The 20,138-nt window shown below is 40.2% G+C and overlaps 1 protein-coding gene across 6 annotated transcripts in view; it reads left to right on the plus strand.

Annotated features, from left to right (window-relative positions):
• The window catches only part of PDE8B (phosphodiesterase 8B), a 49,171-nt gene that overhangs the window by 20,001 nt on the left and 9,032 nt on the right, over positions 1-20,138 (plus strand). For all 6 annotated transcript variants that reach the window (XM_060280243.2, XM_060280241.2, XM_060280244.2 and 3 more), the window contains exons 3-16: positions 305-495; positions 2,301-2,360; positions 3,314-3,371; positions 8,280-8,368; positions 10,881-10,959; positions 11,228-11,368; positions 11,752-11,840; positions 13,188-13,248; positions 13,656-13,707; positions 14,148-14,225; positions 14,643-14,719; positions 17,084-17,248; positions 17,836-17,881; positions 19,332-19,470. In XM_060280243.2, coding sequence (XP_060136226.1) covers positions 305-495; positions 2,301-2,360; positions 3,314-3,371; positions 8,280-8,368; positions 10,881-10,959; positions 11,228-11,368; positions 11,752-11,840; positions 13,188-13,248; positions 13,656-13,707; positions 14,148-14,225; positions 14,643-14,719; positions 17,084-17,248; positions 17,836-17,881; positions 19,332-19,470 — 1,325 coding nt within the window. The remainder of the gene's footprint in view (positions 1-304; positions 496-2,300; positions 2,361-3,313; positions 3,372-8,279; positions 8,369-10,880; positions 10,960-11,227; positions 11,369-11,751; positions 11,841-13,187; positions 13,249-13,655; positions 13,708-14,147; positions 14,226-14,642; positions 14,720-17,083; positions 17,249-17,835; positions 17,882-19,331; positions 19,471-20,138) is intronic.

Below are 20,138 nucleotides of genomic sequence, written 5' to 3' on the forward strand. Positions count from 1 at the left end.
TTCATTACTAATAGGCCAGTTGGTCAGCTATGTGAGTCTCTTTCCAAATTTAGGAAATAGCGCTTCTGATTTCAGTTACTATTCTCATCATTTAACAGTGTTTTTTATTGGCTTTTATGGCAATCATCATTCAAAAGTATGTTTTTTAATGCTGCGAACTTTTGGAAAGTGAGCGGGAGCAGTGTTCCAGTAATTTTAAAAACAAATAGTGTAATTTTAACTGCAAACATTATTAGGTTTAAATCCACAGTATAGGAAGGTGTTTTAAGTGTGACGATAGTAACTTGCCTTCTATATTTTGTAGGTGTTGCTGATCTTTGCGAAAGAAGATAAACAGAGTGATGGATTTTGGTGGGCTTGTGACAGAGCTGGATATAGATGTAACATAGCTCGGACGCCTGAGTCAGCCCTTGAATGCTTTCTTGATAAACACCATGAAATAATTGTCATAGATCATAGAAACGCCAGATACTTTGATGCAGAAGCCATCTGTAGGTAATAAATTGTCCTTGTTTTTCATATGAAACTTGGAGTATGAGTTAACTGTTCCACAATAGTACTATGGTCACTTTATTTAGTGTTGCCATACATCCAGAATTTCCTGGACAAAGCTGGGATTCGGCCAACGGAATCAGTGTCCAGGTGGAAATTGCTGAAATGTCTGCAAAAATCCAGATGTATGGCAACCCATGTTGACAGTGTCATTTTTTGTGATTTTTCCTTAAAAATAGTTCAAAAACTTCTTTTTTGAGACTTTGCAAAAAACACACAAAAAAGCTCAAACTCTGGGCAATACTAAAAGAAACACTCAACAACTTTTGTGTCTGGATTTTCACCTTTTGAAATATGGGAATTCTACTTTATTTATAAGGCAAATCAGTGCCTGGACCGTGCCACTTCAGACTGCATAGTAGGGGAGATCACAGAGCATAGTTAAAACTATTTGCTACCACAAGATGTGGTGATAGCTACCAATTTGGACTGTTTCTGGAGGAGAAGACTGCCAATGGCTGTTAGCTGAGATGGCAAGGTGTTTCCTCCAGAATCCAAAGGCAGTATGTGTTAGCAGTTACTGAAGATCACATGTGTGCTATGGAGGATTATGGGTTTATAAAAGCATTATGGGAGATTATGGGCTTATATAAGCATTTGGTTGACAACTATGCATGCTAAACTAGAAAGGCCTTGAAAATGCACTATAAAGGACTAGATAAGCACATATATGCTTTTGTTCTTATGATTATTCTATGATTCCATGGAAGAACTGAACAGAAAGTTGAATGTCAAAGAGAATAGGAACATAGGAAGCTGCCTAATATTGAACAGACTGTTGGTCCATCTAGCTCTGTGTTGTCTGCACTGACTGGCAGCATCTCACCAAGGTTTGAGCAGACAATATATACAGTATATATAGAGTATTTTTTTGTTTGAGGAGCATTCAGTCAGGTGAGCCCCTACCTGCAGTCTGATGTGACATACATTGAGGTTTACCACCTCAACATCAAACTAGATCCTCAACACCAGGAATAAAAGGCATAAATGTGGGGTTGAATATTGCAAGATAGTTCTTTGCAAATCAAGCCAAAAGCAGTATTTTGTTTTCACTTCTGAAAATAAAAAGGTTGTATGCAACTAAACTCAGAGCTGACTTAGTAACCTTGTGCTTGAGCTAATTTAGGGTTGTGTGGGTGTTGCAGAGCCATGGTTGCATGCTGGAACAATCAAATGACCTTCTCCTCTAAAAGTCCATCCATAGAATCATAGAACTTTAGAGTTGGAAGGGACCCTGAGAATCATCTAGTCCAACCCCCTGCAATTCAGTAATATGTAGCTGCCTCATATGGGAATTGAACCTGGAACCTTGGTGTTATCGACACCATGCTCTAACCTTACCCAGGTCTGAGAAATATGTAAAATCGGGTATATGTTGAAAGATGAATGAAACTGACAGTTTCTTTATCTCAGCTTCTAAAAGTTGCAGATTTTACACACACAGAGACACACAGACACAGACACACACACAACCCTGGAGAAACCACATGTAGCCACAGCTTTTTAAATTGTTTCCTCTGAAGATGTTCTTGCTGCTGAAGAAACAAAACACTGCTTTGCGTATAAAATAGCTTATCTCTTCAGTAATATTAACTGCTTCAGAGGAAACAAATTAAACTTTGGTTTTGTGTGCAATTTGCCTGCATAAATAAGAATCCACTCATAGGTTGAAATATGGTGTTTGGTCTATTGATTTTTGTTGTTAAAGATGGTTTCAATGATTATGACATTGACTTTCCTAATTTCAGATCAATCCGCGCTACAAAGCCTGCTGAACATACTGTAATACTAGCTGTTGTTCCACAAATGTAAGTATATTTTGGCAAGAATGTTTTCAAAATGACACTTCTTTAATGGGTAAGTTTAACTAATGAACCAGTGGTTGGACTTCACATCCATAAATATGCTAATGATAAGTGTTTTAATTGACTCTTTACTCAGAGAAGGACAGTACAAGTCTTTCATTAAAATCTTAGATCAAACTATTTATTCAGACAAGAATGTCTATTCACTTCAGAATGTGCTTTGGCACATTTTTGAAAATTCATACATTTTCCCAAAACTCCTGCACTTAGGATATGGTGGTGCTGCCATTGAAAAAGGGATTCCCACCTCTGCTGCCGCCACCATAAAATTTATACACTGCTTGATTGTACAAAAACCCTCAAAGGGGGTTACACAAGAATAATAAAATTATAAATAATACATACAGAAAGTCATCAGCTGGCTCCATGGGATTTCCTCTCACAAATATGCAAGAGGAGAATATGGTGTTTTGAGGCTCCTTCAGGATTTAATACTTGCAGGAGTTTTGTACTCAGGCCAAAATGCAATTAAAACACTTTGTGACTGATAGCGCACCAAAGCTATTTGCCTTGTGGGGGTATTGTGATGAGTTTAGCTACTTAGCCAACATACATTGTGCAATTTAGATTTCTGACTCGTACCAAGCTCGTGCTGGCACCAAATAACAAATAAGGAAAGGCAATATCTGCAAAACTGATATTAAGAGGAAAACTGAATGTGCTAGAGTAAATATATATTTTGTGCTTTATGACTTCTATATGTATGAATAATTTCATTGCACTAATTCCCAAAGGGGTATCTATGGTAATCTGTGTTGCAGCAAAAACAACAGGCACTTTAAAGATTAACAAATTGATTGTGGCATAAGCTTACACATACATAAATACACATACTTGAGGGAATTATCAGAATTTTTCAGATCTCTTGGCTGACAACGTATTTTTCAATTCTGTAGGTCTGGTAACCAAGAAGAAATGTCTGTCCTACCCCTTCTCCATGCAGGATTTAACAGGGTATGTAGAAGTTATTTTCACTTTCTTTAAGTGATAACTAATTTTTCAGTCTCCAGTTATTTTCTCTAAATGATTTGATGGAGATGTTGTCAAACACCTGTTCATCAGCCCCCCCTGAGTGCTGGTGCATACACATCAGAATGATGAGGTAGAAATTCTCATAAAAATGAAAAATAATACTTTTGTTGTATGTTGGCTTTGAGAGCCCCTGACCTTTACATTTTAACTGAAAATGTCTGAAAAGCAGAGACATTAAGGTAAAACTGTTTAAAAAAAAATTAATCAGGGTTCTCTAAGGGTATCTTACTAAGCACCTGTAACTGCCTGGTCCCATAGCTGCCAAGTTATCCCTTTTTTTAAGGGATTTTCCCTTATGCTGAATAGGCTTCCTTGCGAGAAAAGGGAAAACTTGGCAGCTATACCTGGTCCTCTGTGGTCAGCACTGAGCAGGAGAGGACTGGAAAGCTGGCTGCTGATTTCTTTGCCTTTAAGATCATTATGTAAACACAAAATGAGTCTGGGTGTAAGGTCGGACTCCACAAGCAACCACCTGAACTTCCCAATAAAGACCTGGTTACACTGGAGGATGGATGGATTTTTTTTTAAAAAAAACAAAGATGGATTTTTTAAAAAACAAAGAGGGACCAACTGTTTTGTGTGTGTTGTGTGTGTTTCATTTCTCCCCCCTTTCCTTTCCTTATTTATTTACATATTCAAATTATATAGGTAAGCCACATAACTTTGATTATTCAAATACTGTAAATAAAACACGTCATGTATTCTTCGCCTTTAGCATTGCAGTTGTATATCCATGTTTAACCAACTATTTAACCACCCTTGTGACTCCCCTCCCCACCTCCCATGCATGGCTTCTTTAATTCTATTTACTAATAGTACTATTGTGTTTATACTTACTATCTAACTTATTCAAAATTCCACCTTCAACATCATAATTCTTGTCTTTGTGAGCTCAGTCTAAGCATAGAGTTGTGTGTGTTTCTTTGGTGCAGCCGCAATGAAAGATTTAAAAGTTCTACTTTTAAACCAATCAGGCTTCTGTGTTATTTCTGAATTCTGGTTCTGAATTCTGAAAGCTATTGTCATTTCAGAGAAGCCAGGATCAGAAATGACTTATGGTGCTGATTTGTTCAGAGCCAGCAGTGTGTGGGGCATCCCCTTTTCTGTTTTTTTGTTTTTTGTTTTTTTGTTTGTTTTTTGGCCACCTCCTTTTTTCTTCCTCCCCACTTTGACAACCACATGAAATTAAGCCAAGGGTCACATGAAATTAGACTTGACTCCTGCTTTTAAGGGTTATCCAAGCTCACACATAATGAGGACCCTGGTTAGTTTAAAAGCAGATGTAGATACTTCCTATATCCTCATGACCATGTCAAAGGAGGGGTGTGTGTGTGTGTGTGAAGACCTGAGTCTGATGCAGGTTCTTCCACGTGATGCTAAACCCAAAGTTCAGCATTTGTTTCTGAATTATTTCAATGGATATGCGCTTAATGCTCTTATGTTGCAATTTAGCATTGAGTCACAAAAATAGCATGCTCATTTGCAGGCTGAATTGATCTGCGTTATAGCTGGCCATCTCACGAATCTGGTGACATTAGCATGCATCCAGATGGAAAATGATCAAACATCACCAACCCACATTTGTAAGCTGTGTCATGAAGCTGTAAATGCAGCTTGGTTTTAAGCTGGGCTCATTCTGAACCTGCCACTGGCCCATCAGCTCCCTTATGGACCGATCAGTTTGGTCTTGTGAATCAGCATGAATGACCCAGTCTAATAATCTCTCAGTGCGAATTCTATTGTCTTTCTTATCTTTCTCTCTCTCATGCATTTGCAGCAATAATTACAACAAACTTGTTCAGACAGGATCCCATTGAATATCTCCATGCCATCATTAGGTTGTGTATTATAGCTCATTCTTGTTGCCCTTGTTCTCAAGTGACAGAAAAAGGATTAACATACCAAAGATTAGGCTTTAAAATAATACTGAGTGGGTGGACAGACACTTTCTCTGCTTCACTGGTTGCCTTCTGGGCTCCTGGGCTTCACAGGAATAACAGCCAGAGGCTGAGCCTCTGATTCAAAGCATAGTCACCTGGAAGCAACTTCATTAGTATTGATGAGGCCAAGGGAGCAATCCTAACTCCCAGTGGGGTTGAAAGGAGCAGCAGAGCCACCACCACATCCAAAGCTACCACCAGTGAACAATTTTTTGTTGAGCCAACTCCAAGCTCGCACAGCAAAGAGGCCAGCTCTCATCCCTCTCTGGCAGCTACAATGGTTTAGGATCCAGTTTCAGGCCTTACAGCAGGTACTACTAGTGGGAACTTCACTGACAGTACCCTGTCCAGAGTCCACACCAGGGGCAGTGAACTCTGCATTTTCACCAGCAGAGTTGAGCAGAAAGAAATCTCCGCTATATCCTAACTCGCTCCAGCAGCATGGATCAGGGGTTAGGATTGCTGTAGCCATTTCAGAGGTTTGGGGTTTGTGTGTGCAATAAGAATAAATGTATATTATTCATAGTAGCCTGCTTTTTTCATTAGGACTTCAAAGTAACTGATCAAAGAATAAGGAAAATGTAAACGAACATAATAGGGAACTACAACATATTAGATGCTGCCATTTGTTCTTCAAGTCCCCACCCCCCCATCTCTGCCATTCCTCATCTCAGTAGAAAACTGTTTGTTGACATTATACTTTTGCTGCTATTTGCATTTGCCAGATCTGCCTTTTCATATATGTAGCCTTAATTATGTGAGAGGGACTTACTCTATACCAGGAACAGCCAATGTGAAGCTTTCCAGATATTCTGGGACTCCAATTCCCATCAGCCCCAGCCAGCATCAGGGATTGTAGAACTTGTAGTACAACATCTGGAAGGCAACACATTGGCTACCTCTGCTCTATACCATTCTGTGCTATTAAAATGACAACCAACTTCTCAAAGGTCCATTTCATCTCTAGTCCTTCTGTTCAGGGATTTACTTACCCTGCTGTACAGTGCAGTTGTAGTTGCAAAAGCCACATCCATTCTGTTCTCCTGTCTGTTAGTACCACTTTAATTTACAAGCACATATGCATTTTACGGGTTCAATATGCATACTATGTAGTGCATGCGGTCTCTGCAGTATGCAGAAGCTTTGCCCCTCATCGACCAGCCCACATTGCTCACAAAAGCAAAATTAGGATTAGGGCAGGCACTGCTTGCAAAATTCATTTTTCCCCTTTTGCCCCCGAAAGCTTTCCCAAAGCATATGGGGCCGCCTAAACAATGTGTCTGTCTTGTGGAGGCTATAGTAGGAGAGGGGAATGCCCAAACTTAGTAAGTGGAACCCTGTTGGATTCAACCCAATAAAAACTGAATTCAGAACATGGAAAACATTAAGATAAGCATCCGGAAGCAAAAACCAAACTGTTCCCTTACATACTGCAATTTACAAGGCACAAACCAAATGTGTTCATAAGGTGCTCCCCTTCTTTTCCTTCATAGGGAGAAAGTAAAAATCTAAACTACGGGCATTTGCACACATGAGGTTTAAATTGCCTTTTAGAAATTATTTATGTTGACATCTGATTCATGTGAAAGAGAAGGCCAAAGAGATGCAATTGTAACATGGATGTTATTTGGCCAGGGCAGATTTTGTATTAATAAAAACAAACTGAAGCAAAGCCTGCTTTAAGACTCATTAATGAATCCCCTACTGGGTCAACACTTGTGATTTTAGAAAAGTGGGGACAGGATATTATGGGTCATGTTTTCCTTATGCAAGAAAATGTAGCACCACAACAATAACCAATACATTAAAATTTGTGAAAGTGATTTTGAGCCTACAATAGTGATAGAAACATTGCTGCTTTTTTGGTGGGGAGGGGAAGTGGAGACTTGTGTGGCAAATTCTTACCGCTATAATTCTTTCAGCAAGAGCCTTTGAAGTTTCTTCAAAGGTTTGTTTGCTGGCCATAGAAACGTATGTTCATTTATAGGGCAAGTAACATCAAAAGTATCATCTGCTGAGATAGCCATCAAAGTCTCAATGTGCTCTTAAAAAAGCCCCCCCCCCAAATCTTCAGTTAACAACCAGTCTTCCAATGCAATACAGCTACCAGTTTCACTGGCAAAAAACTAGAATCGTCAGTGGGAACAGAAATGAGACACCAGGCAACTACAAATGTTGTGGCTCCTGTATGGCACAAATTATTTTTCTCCTCCTGTTTTTACTTAGCATTGCCAGTGACCTTTCAAGCACCTTAACCTTGAGCAGTTGCTGTCACACAGTACCTGCGTTACTGGGGGATAGGGTAAAATGTTAGAGCCTCCGCACCCTTCCATCTTTTAAATAGCACCTCTTATGACTTCACGATTCTTATGATTTCATGACTGAATGCTTCATCATGCTGAACAATTTTAGGGTGAATACACATTCTCTTTTGTGGGGTAGCATTCATGCTTTCAGCACTAAATGGCCATATCTCTTTTCTCTAGTTTTGTGATTGCCTCCTTCAGGCATGAAAAAAAATCCATTCTCCATATCACAATGCAATATGCTTGCAAAAAGCTCATAGAAACTGTGTACGGGGCTGGGAAAAGAGACTCATGGAGACATTATTTATGCCCACTGGTGTGGACAAAACTTGGCAGGATGCAGACATTAAAAAGTGCAATACAACTAGTACAAAAGAATAGCAATTTCACTTTTGGCTCATTCTGTGTGGAACTGATGGAAGTCACAGTTCAACAACACCCGAAAGGCACCATTTTTGGGGGTACCCTGGAATAAACAAAGCAGAGTACTGGACCAGTGGTCTGACAGCTTCATATCTTTCCTGTGTTGATTATAAATATATGGTATCTTAATTGCATCTAAGGCTTTTTTTCCTATCCCCTAGAGATTTTTGGAGAATAGTAGCATCACTGCTTGTTACAATGAACTGATTCAAATAGAACATAGCGAGGTGCGATCACAGTTCAAACTACGGTACGTAAAAATATGTGCGGAAATGGTTCATGTCCTTGACAGAAAGTGTTCCTCTCCAGTCTCATAATCCCGTTATGTGGTGGGATTATTATGATGTCGCACATATGCTTTGATCTGTGGTAAAGACATTGACTTTCAGGCCCAGTGCTTTTTTTCCTTAAAAAATGTTTAGGGGTACTCTCATTCCATCTGAGATTCAGGAAACACCGTGACAGGAAATGAGGCCGCCATCGGGGGGTAGCAACGGAACTGATGATTCACCATGCTAGAGAAGAAACTAAAAATTTTAACCTTTTTAGTTTCTTCTCTCATTGGATTAACAAAATGTTTAGGGGTTGTGTACCCCTGCATCTCCCCCAGAAAAAAAACACTTTCAGGCCCATACACACGCACACAGTAGTTTTTCACGTACTCAAAGCTAGAACTGTAGAACTATCATTGTCCTCCTGCACATACTGTATTTTTCCATGTATAAGAATAAGATGCCCCCATGTATAAGACTACCGTTATTTTTTTGAACCCAAAATTAAGAAAACTAAACCCTAAAATAGAAGTGAAAATCTGGATGATCTGCGGTGGCAAGTTTATCTTTTGGGGGGCAATTGCCTTCAAAGTTTTCAGCATGAGGTGCATGCATTGCACCGTGGTGCAGAAGCAAAGGCAGCAGCTGGGGCACCACATGCTCCCCCTCGGTGGCATTTCTCGGTGGCTGCTGCTGCGGGGAAGCAAGGGGAAGGAGGCTCCCAAGCAGGATACTGAGGAAGAACTCAGGGAAGGCAGCGCCAACTCTGCGCCGGGCCATGCCATCAAGCAAACTGAGCTGAGGAAGGTGGTGAGCGGGCTGGGAGCAGGGTGGGAGTTTGAGAGGGGAAGAGGGGGAAAGGGAAAGAAGGGCAGGGAGAGGTAGCTGAGGCAGCTCTCGGCAGCAGTGGTGGCAGCTGCTTTTGCTCCTGTGGTCGAGCCAGCAGGGGCTTCAGGAGGCGAGCCAGTCGCCAGCATGCAGCCCGGAGGGGGAGGAGAAAGGGAGGACGGCAGCAGGAGGGTCCGCCTCAGCCTGCCCAAGCCAAAATCCTGGACATATGCTTAAATATTAAAAAAATTCCCCTGGATGCCCATGTTCCGTGTATAAGATGACCCCCATTTTTTTACTTTTTTATCTTTTTTAAAAAAGCAAATAACTTTGTCTTATACATGGAAAAAATATGGTAGTTCCAGGAATTGGGAAGTGCAGACCAAATAATGAACCATCCATCAGGAGTAAGTGCTGTTTGGGGCTTGCACAGGGACTCAGCTCCTAGTCACTTGCCTCAGTCAGACTCCTTATTTCTTAAATTCCAAGTATTCATCTCCTGCTGTCTTCCATTGGGCTGTAGTTTTTCGCAATCAGAATATGTTCACCTAAGTAGAGCATTTTGTATATAGTTGGTATCACTATAAGAAGCAAACATTTCTTTCATTTTTCTCCTTTCGGGTTCCCCCCCCCCCATCTTCTGTTCTTCCACATGGCTTCAGGGAACTTATACCCACCCACTATCTGAGTTTTAAGGTGTTGACCAGATGGAACAATTCCCACTCTTCTTCCTCTGCATTTTGTCCTGGGGGGGGGGTGTCTGCCGCTCCCCACCTCAGAGTCAATTCTGGAGGGGGGGGCACACAGTGGGAAGAGAGGAGGGAAAGTCCTGTTGCCTAAGCAGAAGAACTTGTGCAGGGCTTCCACTAACACGATTCATTATGTCAATCCCACCCGAAGTGTATACAAATGTGTACCCTCTTTTGCAAGTGGAGCTGAGGTTCCAATCTACATATAGGCAGTGACCATTTAAGGCACGTCCAATATGTGTGTGGTTGCATGTGCACGTACTATGCCGAACCTGGAAGTGACCAAAAAATGTCACAAAAATGGGTGGGGCAGAGTGTTTACAAGGTTTTCCAATGGTGTTTCAAATGTGATTTCACTTCAACATACATTGCCTCAGAACATAACCCCTGCATAAATGAGGAAAGTGTACTGGGTCCAGAAAAGTCAAGGGCCTACCCAATAAATCAAAATAAATTTGATCCCTTTGTGATACTAGACATCCTCTCAGCAAGCACACATTCCCCATTGTAACGGGAATGAGGGAGTCATGGGGGTGACTTACAGAGGAGTATTGCTTATCCCCTCCTTCACTTGAAAATCTTCCCCTCTTCCCATTTCCCCTCACTTAAGCTTATTCATTACTCTGGAGCATTTACACAGAGAGAATAAAAGGCAGGAGAAATGCAGGCAACTGGCATTTTCTTTGCAATATCTACACTGTGAATACATTACATATTACCTTACATTACTCTCCATGGATGTATTGTAGAAAAATACATTGAAAATCCTGTTAGAAATGAAAACATACAAATGCAATAGATCTTGCAATGTTTATAAAATCTTTTTTTGTGTGTGTTCAGTTCGTGCGCTGATGTAATTCTGACCTGTTACACTTGCAGATATTAATAGTGTATAATAACTTGTTAATTGCAGGGCTTGCAATTCAGTGTTCACAGCACTGGAACACTGTCATGAAGCCATAGAAATAACTAGCGAAGATCATGTAATTCAGGTATGGAAAAGGCACGTTTTTCTTCCTCTTCAGAAACCTGTGTATCGATATATCAGTCGATTGAACACCACTGGCTTCTGTGGTTGTATGTAGAAGTTTGTGCTATATCCCTCCTTTCCTTCTTAAATATCTGTTGGGGGAGGGGGTTCTACAATGGAAACGTATCTAACAGTATTCGTACTGGGAACTGAATATAGCGTAGGCATGATGAATCCATCTTTAAGTTCACGCTTTCCTTGGTTGCTCACATGATTTCCTTTTTTTACAGTATGTCAATCCAGCCTTTGAACGGATGATGGGCTATCAAAAGGGAGAGCTAATAGGAAAGGAACTCACTGAGCTTCCGAAAAGTGACAAAAACCGTGTGGACCTGCTGGACACGATCAACACTTGTATAAAAAAAGGAAAGGTAGGTGACTAGCTAAATTCTACCTCCTGCCTCCTTAAACTGAACAGTCCTTTGAGATCATTTTCCTCTGTTTGTAAATTACAAATCTAGGACACCTAACTTTTTTGGAGAGGGTAACCCTGTAACAAAAATGTAAGAGGGAAAGAATTGTGTGCGCGCATGCATAAAATATGCTTTTGTGCAGAGTTTATTGCCATATGGAGATTCTGGGATGATGGATTCTCTTGCTTGTAGCTTGCTGTCAGTGCATCTATGATTCTCTCACGTAAAAGGTGTCTGAGAGTGTGGTGTCACAAAATGCTACCAGCTTAGAAATGTTTATTTTAAGAAATGGGTTTGTGATCAGAGCTTCCTAGAATGTTGTTTTCACTCAACTTGTTTAGGAATGGCAAGGAGTTTATTATGCACGGAGGAAATCAGGAGACAGTATCCAACAGCATGTGAAGATAACCCCTGTAACTGGCCAAGGAGGGTAAGTTTGTTAATTAAAAGTGCACTCTGTTGTAATGGTTTTCTCTGTTATACATACGTATATAAATACAGTAGATGGAATCAGGTTATGTATGACTGTGAATATATACACATACATGCATAATTATATTTCTATAAAATATAATAATTCCATATAATAGTCCCATGTTTCTTAGCACAGGTCTGGGCTTTAAAGCTCTGTGTCTGAGTGTGTATTTCTTCTCTCTCAGTGCTTTCCCTAGGAAAACCTGCGTTTCACCGCCAAATCAGAGTAAATGGCAATTAGGTTTTCTGCGGATTGGACCTAGTTTTATGTGTTTGATTCCCCTGAATCTCTGTTCTATATGCTGGGTTTTTTGTTTGCTTGTTTTAGGATGTGTCTTTTAACAATATTAAAATAATAATTGTACACCGCTTGTATAAATGCTTTCAGATAAAATAAAGTCCCTGTCTCCCTCCCACCAGCTGCTAATCCTCAACTGTACTTCACCTGTGACTCTTACCAAATGCTTGTGCCATTGCCAAGGCACAAGCCTTGTATTACCTGGATTACCTGAGAGTCAAGCTACATGTGATGTGGAAATTCCATGACTGGAACACCCATTTTCTTTTTCTGTTATGAAAAACAGCCTTGGGGTTAGGAGCAAATAGTTGAAATAGGGGCAAATAGTTGAATTCCCCCATGCATCTCTGATTCAAACTACTCTCCATACGTTTTCATAGAAAAAGCTGTGAGGAGTTTCAGGCTGCAATCTTGTGCACCTTTACTAAAGAGTAAGTTCCCCTGAATTTAGGAGAGCTACTCACATAGGATTCCACTGCTAGTCATGGAATTCCCATGTTGCACATAGTTAGACTCATAGTTGTCCTTAAATAAGGTCTCATCTCTCAGTCTCATACTTTAAAAAGCGAACATAATTGACCTATTCTGTAGGATGAGATCAATAAACAAGTGACAATAATAATTATAGGATATTTTTTACATTTTCAAAACAAAATGATTGAAAACAAAGTAATTTTATGCAATCTGTATAATTATAATTAGTCAACAGCATCGTATGACTGAATATTGTCCTGGTACTTATCATTCCAAAACATCACAGATTAAAAAAATCACTCTAAAAATGTTTCCGTTATTCATCATTTGCTCTTCTGCAATATGTTAATTTAGACATTAGATTTTCTCAAACCTTTCTGACAGTGATGGAGTAGTTAATTAACAGGTTTCTTTTAATTAATCAGATCTGAATTTTTGATTTAAAGTAAATGGTAACAATTTAATCACCAGTTGTGCCAAAACTATTTTAACTAGTAACAGTGCTTTTGTTGTTTTTGTTAATATCGGTAGGAAAATCCGTCATTTTGTATCTATCAAGAAGCTATGTTGCACCAATGACAGCAACAAACAGGTACTGTGTTTTCTTTGTAGTATACAACCTCATTGCTTGATATCATCCCATAGTAATAACTGTTTCTCTTCACACAGCCAGTACATTATGTAATATTTAAAATACGAGTGCCAAAACATACTATCTGGAAGACTACACCAGGTAGCATGCAAGTTTATTTGACCAAGCAAAATGACTGGGCAAGATTTTGGGGAGAGAATTATGCAGTCTTTCAAGGTACACAGAATATCATGTAGCAGAATTTGGTCCTAGGGAAAGCTTAATTGTTTACAGGTGTAAATAGAGTTGTCAGAGGAAAAGGAAGCACACACTTGCATACTACAAGGTTGTCTGTGCAGCTAAGGTTTAGCCAAAATCAGAAGTTTATGTGTCTATTTGCTTTTCTTTCTTTTTTCACATGACACCAGACCTACAAGACCCATCGTGATGAAAAGTGTGCAGGAGACCAGTTTCAGTCAGGTTAGAGAATAATCTTTCTTCAAATGGCATTGTTTTATAACCATCTAAATTCTCTCAGTGGTGTGTATGTATATATATTTAAGTACATACCATCAGGTATCTAGCACAACTGGTACTTTCCCCCCTGAGGGCTTTCCTAGAATTATGCCTGCAGATTATGCCTTCTGCCATGTTGGATGGTAGATGCAAAGAGATGCCTATCTCTCAACAGATTTGCAGGTAGAGAATGTAATCCATTATGGATTGAAATATGCTTTACATGATGGTCCAAGGGCAAAATTATTGAGAAACCTTTTGGCTAGCATAACAACCTGCTCTGATCAAGAAAATATTTTTTCTTAAATATCTTTATCCGTAAATGAGAAATTAGTTAAAACAAGTGTGTGTGTGTGAAAATAAATTCTGGCCACTTTTAAAATACCTTCCTGTAATATTTCTAGACTCTCACTCCTTCAGATGCAAGAACAGGAGAAAAGAATCTATTGATGTCAAATCAATAACTTCTCGAAGCAGTGATGGTAAGGACACCAATGTGTGGAGAATATTTCTAGCAGTTCAGGATCCTGGATTAGATTGCTGCTGCTGCTACTGCCACTGTTCATTTTTGAAGATTTGAGAGAGAGGCACTTCATTTGTCTTCAAGGTTTTTGTTAAAAGTAGCTCCCTATTGTCTGGGCTATTGAGCAAAAATAATAGAAAGCAGGAAAATTTAGAACAATGGGAAGTATTTAGGGGCCAAGGTATCTCCATCTCTTACTGACAAATAATTTATTACTCTCTAAGAACATATGATGGGACTGTAGCTTCTTTATTTTATTACATTTATATCCTGCCTTTCTTTCATCATGGAACTCTACATAGACCCACACGTCTAAAATAATGCAATGTATGAGGATGTAGATTTTTACTTTTGTTTGTTTTCTGTTTAATGGCAGCCCCAAGTTTACAGAATCGTCGGTATTCATCAATGGCAAGAATCCACTCCATGACGATAGAAGCCCCAATCACAAAGGTAAGAGTCAACAACTTTCTGTTAAAATTTCACACACATCAACAATCCGGACGGATACAGCAAGGCTTGTCAAGGCATTCAGATAACTTATGATGTGCTCAGCTGACACAGTACGTTTCACATCACCCCAATGACCTGGTTTGCATATAACACTAAGCCAAACCATGGCTAAATGTGAGCATGAAAATGTGCATGTAAGTAAAGGTAAAGGGACCCCTGACCATTGGGTCCAGTCGTGACCGACTCTGGGGTTGCGGCGCTCATCTCACGTTTTTGGCTGAGGTAGCCAGCATACAGCTTCCAGGTCATGTGGCCAGCATGACAAAGCCGCTTCTGGCAAACCAGAGCAGCACACGGAAACGCTGTTTATCTTCCCGCTGTAGCGGTACCTATTTATCTACTTGCACTTTGACGTGCTTTCAAACTGCTAGGTTGGCAGGAGCTGGGACCGAGCAATGGGAGCTCACCCTGTCGCGGGGATTCAAATCGCCGACCTTCTGATCAGCAAGCCCTAGGATCTGTGGTTTAACCCACAGCGCCACCTGTGTGCATGTACTCTCAGTTAAAATCATAACTGCTTCACTCCCCCTCCAGTTATCCAGCTTTTACGCTACCTGGAATTATGTCATGGTTTGGCCTGGCATTATATTGCTGTAGGCAAACTATGAGTTGTAGCCACTATTTGTTCTTCGCTTACTACTCATGGTTTGTATTGGATACACAAACCAGGAGCATGAGTTCGGACATAACACTACATGCATTCTGGACCAATAACTATGTAGTTTCTACTGTAGCAGATAAATAAAAGGTGCGGCAAATTAAAGCCAAGCTAATTTTAAGATGTTGCTTATCAAACACATGAATGGAGATCGTGCTATTTATTCATTCAGATGCCTCCAATAACTTATTGTAAACATGTCCTTGTAAACTCATAAGAAATGGACCAAGCATCTTTTTTTCTCAAATAGTAACTAATACTTTATCTTTATGAACTATTATTACATAATAGAACTGCCCAACTTGAATCCGTAATCAGCTAAGTGTGCACTCCTGTACATGTTTACTTAGAAGCAAGTACCATTGAGTTCAGTAGGGTTTTCTCCCAGGAAAGTAGGAATTGGATTACAGGCACAAACTTTAATTGCTTACTGAGTGATGCCAATTTTAATCATGTAGGCAAGATGTTTTCAACCAGTGTGCCGTGGCACCCTCCGGTGCCTTGAAAGATAATAATGTTATAATTTATTACTTATACCCTGCCCATCTGGCCAGGCCTCCCCATCCACTCCGGGCAGCTTCCAACAGAATATTAAAAACACAATAAAACATCAAACATTAAAAACTTCCCTAAACAGGGCTCTTTAGATGTCTTCTAAAAGTCAGATAATTGTTTATTTCTTTGACATCTGGTGAGAGGGCATTCCACAGGGCGGGTGCCACTACTGAGAAGGCCCTCTGCCTAGTTCCCCATAACCTCACCAACACTTTGAATTGTGCTCGGAAACATACTAGTCACCAGTCTACCTGCTGCATTCTGGATTAATTGTAGTTTCTGGGTCACCTTCAAAGGTAGCCCCACGTAGAGTGCATTGCAGTAGTCCAAATGGTCAGGGGTGCCATGGGCAACACTGGCCTCTGTCCCTTTTTTCTCCCCTCCTCTGATGCCCTCTTATGTCTCTGCCTCCCAAAGGCTTGTACGTATAGCTGTTTATTGCAGCAGCCCAGGATATAAGCTTCGCAGGCAAATGGTGCCTCTGGCAGGCACCTCTCTTTGGGGCCAGGGGGGGGCACTCCCTGGAGGACTCACAAGGAGAGGGGAGAGAAGCTGAGGGAACACTCCACAAGGGAAGGTGTTCAAAAAAGGGTGAGAAGCTGCCAGCTCTGCAGGCAAGGAGTGACATAACTGGGTTCCTGAGTCCCATAGTGGTGCCGCAGAAAGAATGTAGTTAAGGGAGCCGTGGACTCAAAAAGATTGAAAACCTCTGATGTAGGCAAATTGTAATCAGTTGTTAATGGTAGATTTGTTACTGTTTAGTATCTATTTTGCACTCATTGTAACAGCTTGAAAATATAAAATACAGTCTGTCCCTTTAACAGTAAGTGATAGCTTTTGCTTGTAAGTTTTAAATTATGATACTACTTTTAATATTCTCAAAAAGGCGCCCACCGTATATTGAATTTTTAGCAATATACAGCTGTACATTAATCTAAATGGTAATTAGTTAATCATTTAAATAAGCTTATTAATCAACGGCTTTATTCATCTGCTGTTCCTTTTACATCCTAATTCCTTAATGGTTTCATGTAGACTAAAAATGAGCAATAGCTCTGTTATGTTTTTCCTTTCTGTTTGTAACCCCGTAGGTCATTAATATAATCAATTCCGCTCAAGAAAACAGCCCTGTAACTGTAGCAGAGGCCTTGGATCGGGTTTTGGAAATCTTACGGACAACAGAACTTTACTCTCCTCAGTTAGGTACCAAAGATGAGGATCCTCACACTAGTGATCTTGTTGGAGGTCTGATGACTGTGAGTAAGAAGACACATATCTAGCAACCAATTCCACTCACTGTTGTGGGATGTTTCAGCTGAGCTGATGTTCTAAGCAAAATTCCCGTGGTTTCTCAATTGCCTCATTACATTGATAGTACTACAAACCATAACATTCCAGTCTTCTGTTGCTGGTGCTTGTTGTGGGAAACACTGTTAAGATTTATGTAAGCAGCATATGGAACGGACAGTAGGAGGAATATATTGAACTTTGCCCTGGTTCACCAAAGCGGATCTTTGTGGATACAGAAAATTGCCTCTGTAAACTGCTCCAGATAAGCAGCCATGAAGGAGGATAGCATGCAGCTTTAATGTCAGATTGAATTCTCAGTGGTGTTGCAGGTTTTATAGTGTATTTATTTAAGCAAGCATTCACACATTCATTATATGTGCTTTTCTAATTATTTGGAGCATAATTTATATTGTTTAGTGCATAAACTTAATGATACCCTAATCCTAATCTTCTCTAACCTTTTGTGGCTTGATCTTTTAAGAGCGCACCCTTCTTTTTCCCTTTGTTTGTGGAATCCGACAGTGTGCAAATATTTTTTTTTGTTTTATTTCAGGATGGCTTGAGAAGGCTGTCAGGAAATGAGTATGTATTTACCAAAAGTAAGTTCCCATGTCCAACTCTCTTTAACGCATGCCTGTTTTATTTGTTGCTATTGTTGCAAAGCAATTAAGTCTTGCTGAAAATCACTGGTGCTGAGAATCCTTCAAACACACAATAAAAGGTCCAGTTCTTACACAGGAGTTAAGACAATCATTTACCCTTCCTTACCATCAGAACTCATTATTGACAATAAAGACAGTGAAAACACACTTTTTTGCTGTAATATGGGAAATGACCTTAAACTGGTTTGTCTGTAATCACACACAAGACCATTTCAGACCTTATATTTACATAGAACAGTCTTCAGTTTAATTTTAGTTTGTTGGTAAATTAATTCTCACGGAGTAACCTTGATTCAGTAAGGAATATCTATGTATGGAAGATGTTGAGGCTTATCTTGGTGGGTATATCCAGCTGTGTCATATGTTCAACTTGACCCCATTGAACTGGCTCATTGCATCTTCTTGATGGGCTTATACAGTGGTGCCTCACTTAACGAATGCCCTGCTTAACTAAATTTCCGCTTAACGAAAGGATTTTTCGGCGGAGGTTGCCTCGCTAGACGAATTCGTTTTATGAAAAATTCGTCTAGCGAATCGCGGTTTCCCATAGGAATGCATTGAAATTCAATTAATGCGTTCCTATGGGCAAAAAACAATTTCAAAAAAAAATTCAATGCATTCCTATGGGATTCACTAGACGAATTTTTCGTTATAAGAAAAGACCCGTGGAACGAATTAAATTCGTCTAGCGAGGCACCACTGTACATCCCCACTCAGGGTCACCAGTTGTTACATGTGATTTGCTGCTTGCAACTACAGGTGTATCAGGACCAAAGAAGACAGTGGTGGAAAACACAATATGGGCAATAGCAGTGTGTTAAAACACAGAATTGCCCCAGTCACATAGAAAGAGGGTGCCTGGGCAAAAAAACTGAGGGGAGGTAAACTACAGGTGAGGGGAGTGGCCTACCACCATGCATGCCACCTTTGCATACGCACCTCCCCACTCCACCTCAGGGCAGTTCCATTTACACACACATGAGATTGTAGCCTCTGGATTGGATCCTGATATAGTTATGCTTAGATTAGACCCATTGAAATCAAAGAAACACAACTAACAAGTCCCACTGATTTCAATTACTAAGCCTGGATTCATCCCGTCGTGTCTACCTTGGTCCAAATACTTAATTTCTACTAAGGATTCTTCAGTGTGGGGTAGTGGTCAGAGTGGTGGACTAGGATGTGGGAGACCAGAGTTCAAATCCCCACTTGGGCATGAAACTCATTGGGTAGCCGTGGGCCAATCGCTGCCCCTCTGCCTAACCTATATGGTTGTTATGTGGATTAACTGAGGAGGAAGAGGAGAACTATGTGCCCCACCTTGAGCTCCTTAGAGGAAAAGACAAAATGTAATTGAAATAAATAAATAAATTTATCATTTGGACAGCTACCACCAACCAGAGCCATGGTCACCTCTCTGTGCCAATTACTATCAATGACGTTCCACCCTGTATTGCACGCTTACTGGATAACGAAGAGAGCTGGGACTTCAACATTTTTGAACTGGAAGCTGTTACAAATAAAAGGCAAGCCTTCTCTCTGCATGTGTTAGATAGAGGTATAGAAGTGGAAGGTGAAGGGTGTTGCTAAACAAGCTGTGGCACAAATTAAGCTTGTGTCATCTATGACTTACTTAGTTGTATCTGCCTGTCTCTGGCAGAGGCAGATGTTGATACAGGAAGCCAGGAGTAACTTGTGCTTCCCCTTTCTGTGCTTCCTGGTGGATGTGTGGAGTGGGCATGATTCCCAAAGCTGCCAGAATAATACCCTTTTTATTTTTTGTTACATGTGTTATGGTTAGTTTAGCAAGAGCAGGACAGAACTATATGCAGCTCCATCCTTTCTGTCTTGGGACTCCCTTCAAGAGCTACTACATAGTGCCACCAATTCTTTCTTTCTTTCTTTCTTTCTTTCTTTCTTTCTTTCTTTCTTTCTTTCTTTCTCTCTTTCTCTCTTTCTCTCTTTCTCTCTTTCTCTCTTTCTCTCTTTCTCTCTTTCTCTCTTTCTCTCTTTCTCTCTTTCTCTCTCCCTCTCCCTCTTCACTTCCCATTGGAATTAAGCTTAAGAACATGCAACTGCATGTTAAATCTTTTATGCCCCTATGACCCCTTGCCTCTCCAAGCCAGAATACATTAAATATAGTTTGCAGTGTTTAACCTTTTCCCCTCAGCCCTCCTAAAATGCCCCTCAGCTG

This window comes from Zootoca vivipara, chromosome 10 (assembly GCF_965207765.1).
Source record: "Zootoca vivipara chromosome 10, rZooViv2.hap1.1, whole genome shotgun sequence".
Taxonomy (NCBI): Eukaryota; Metazoa; Chordata; class Lepidosauria; order Squamata; family Lacertidae; genus Zootoca; species Zootoca vivipara.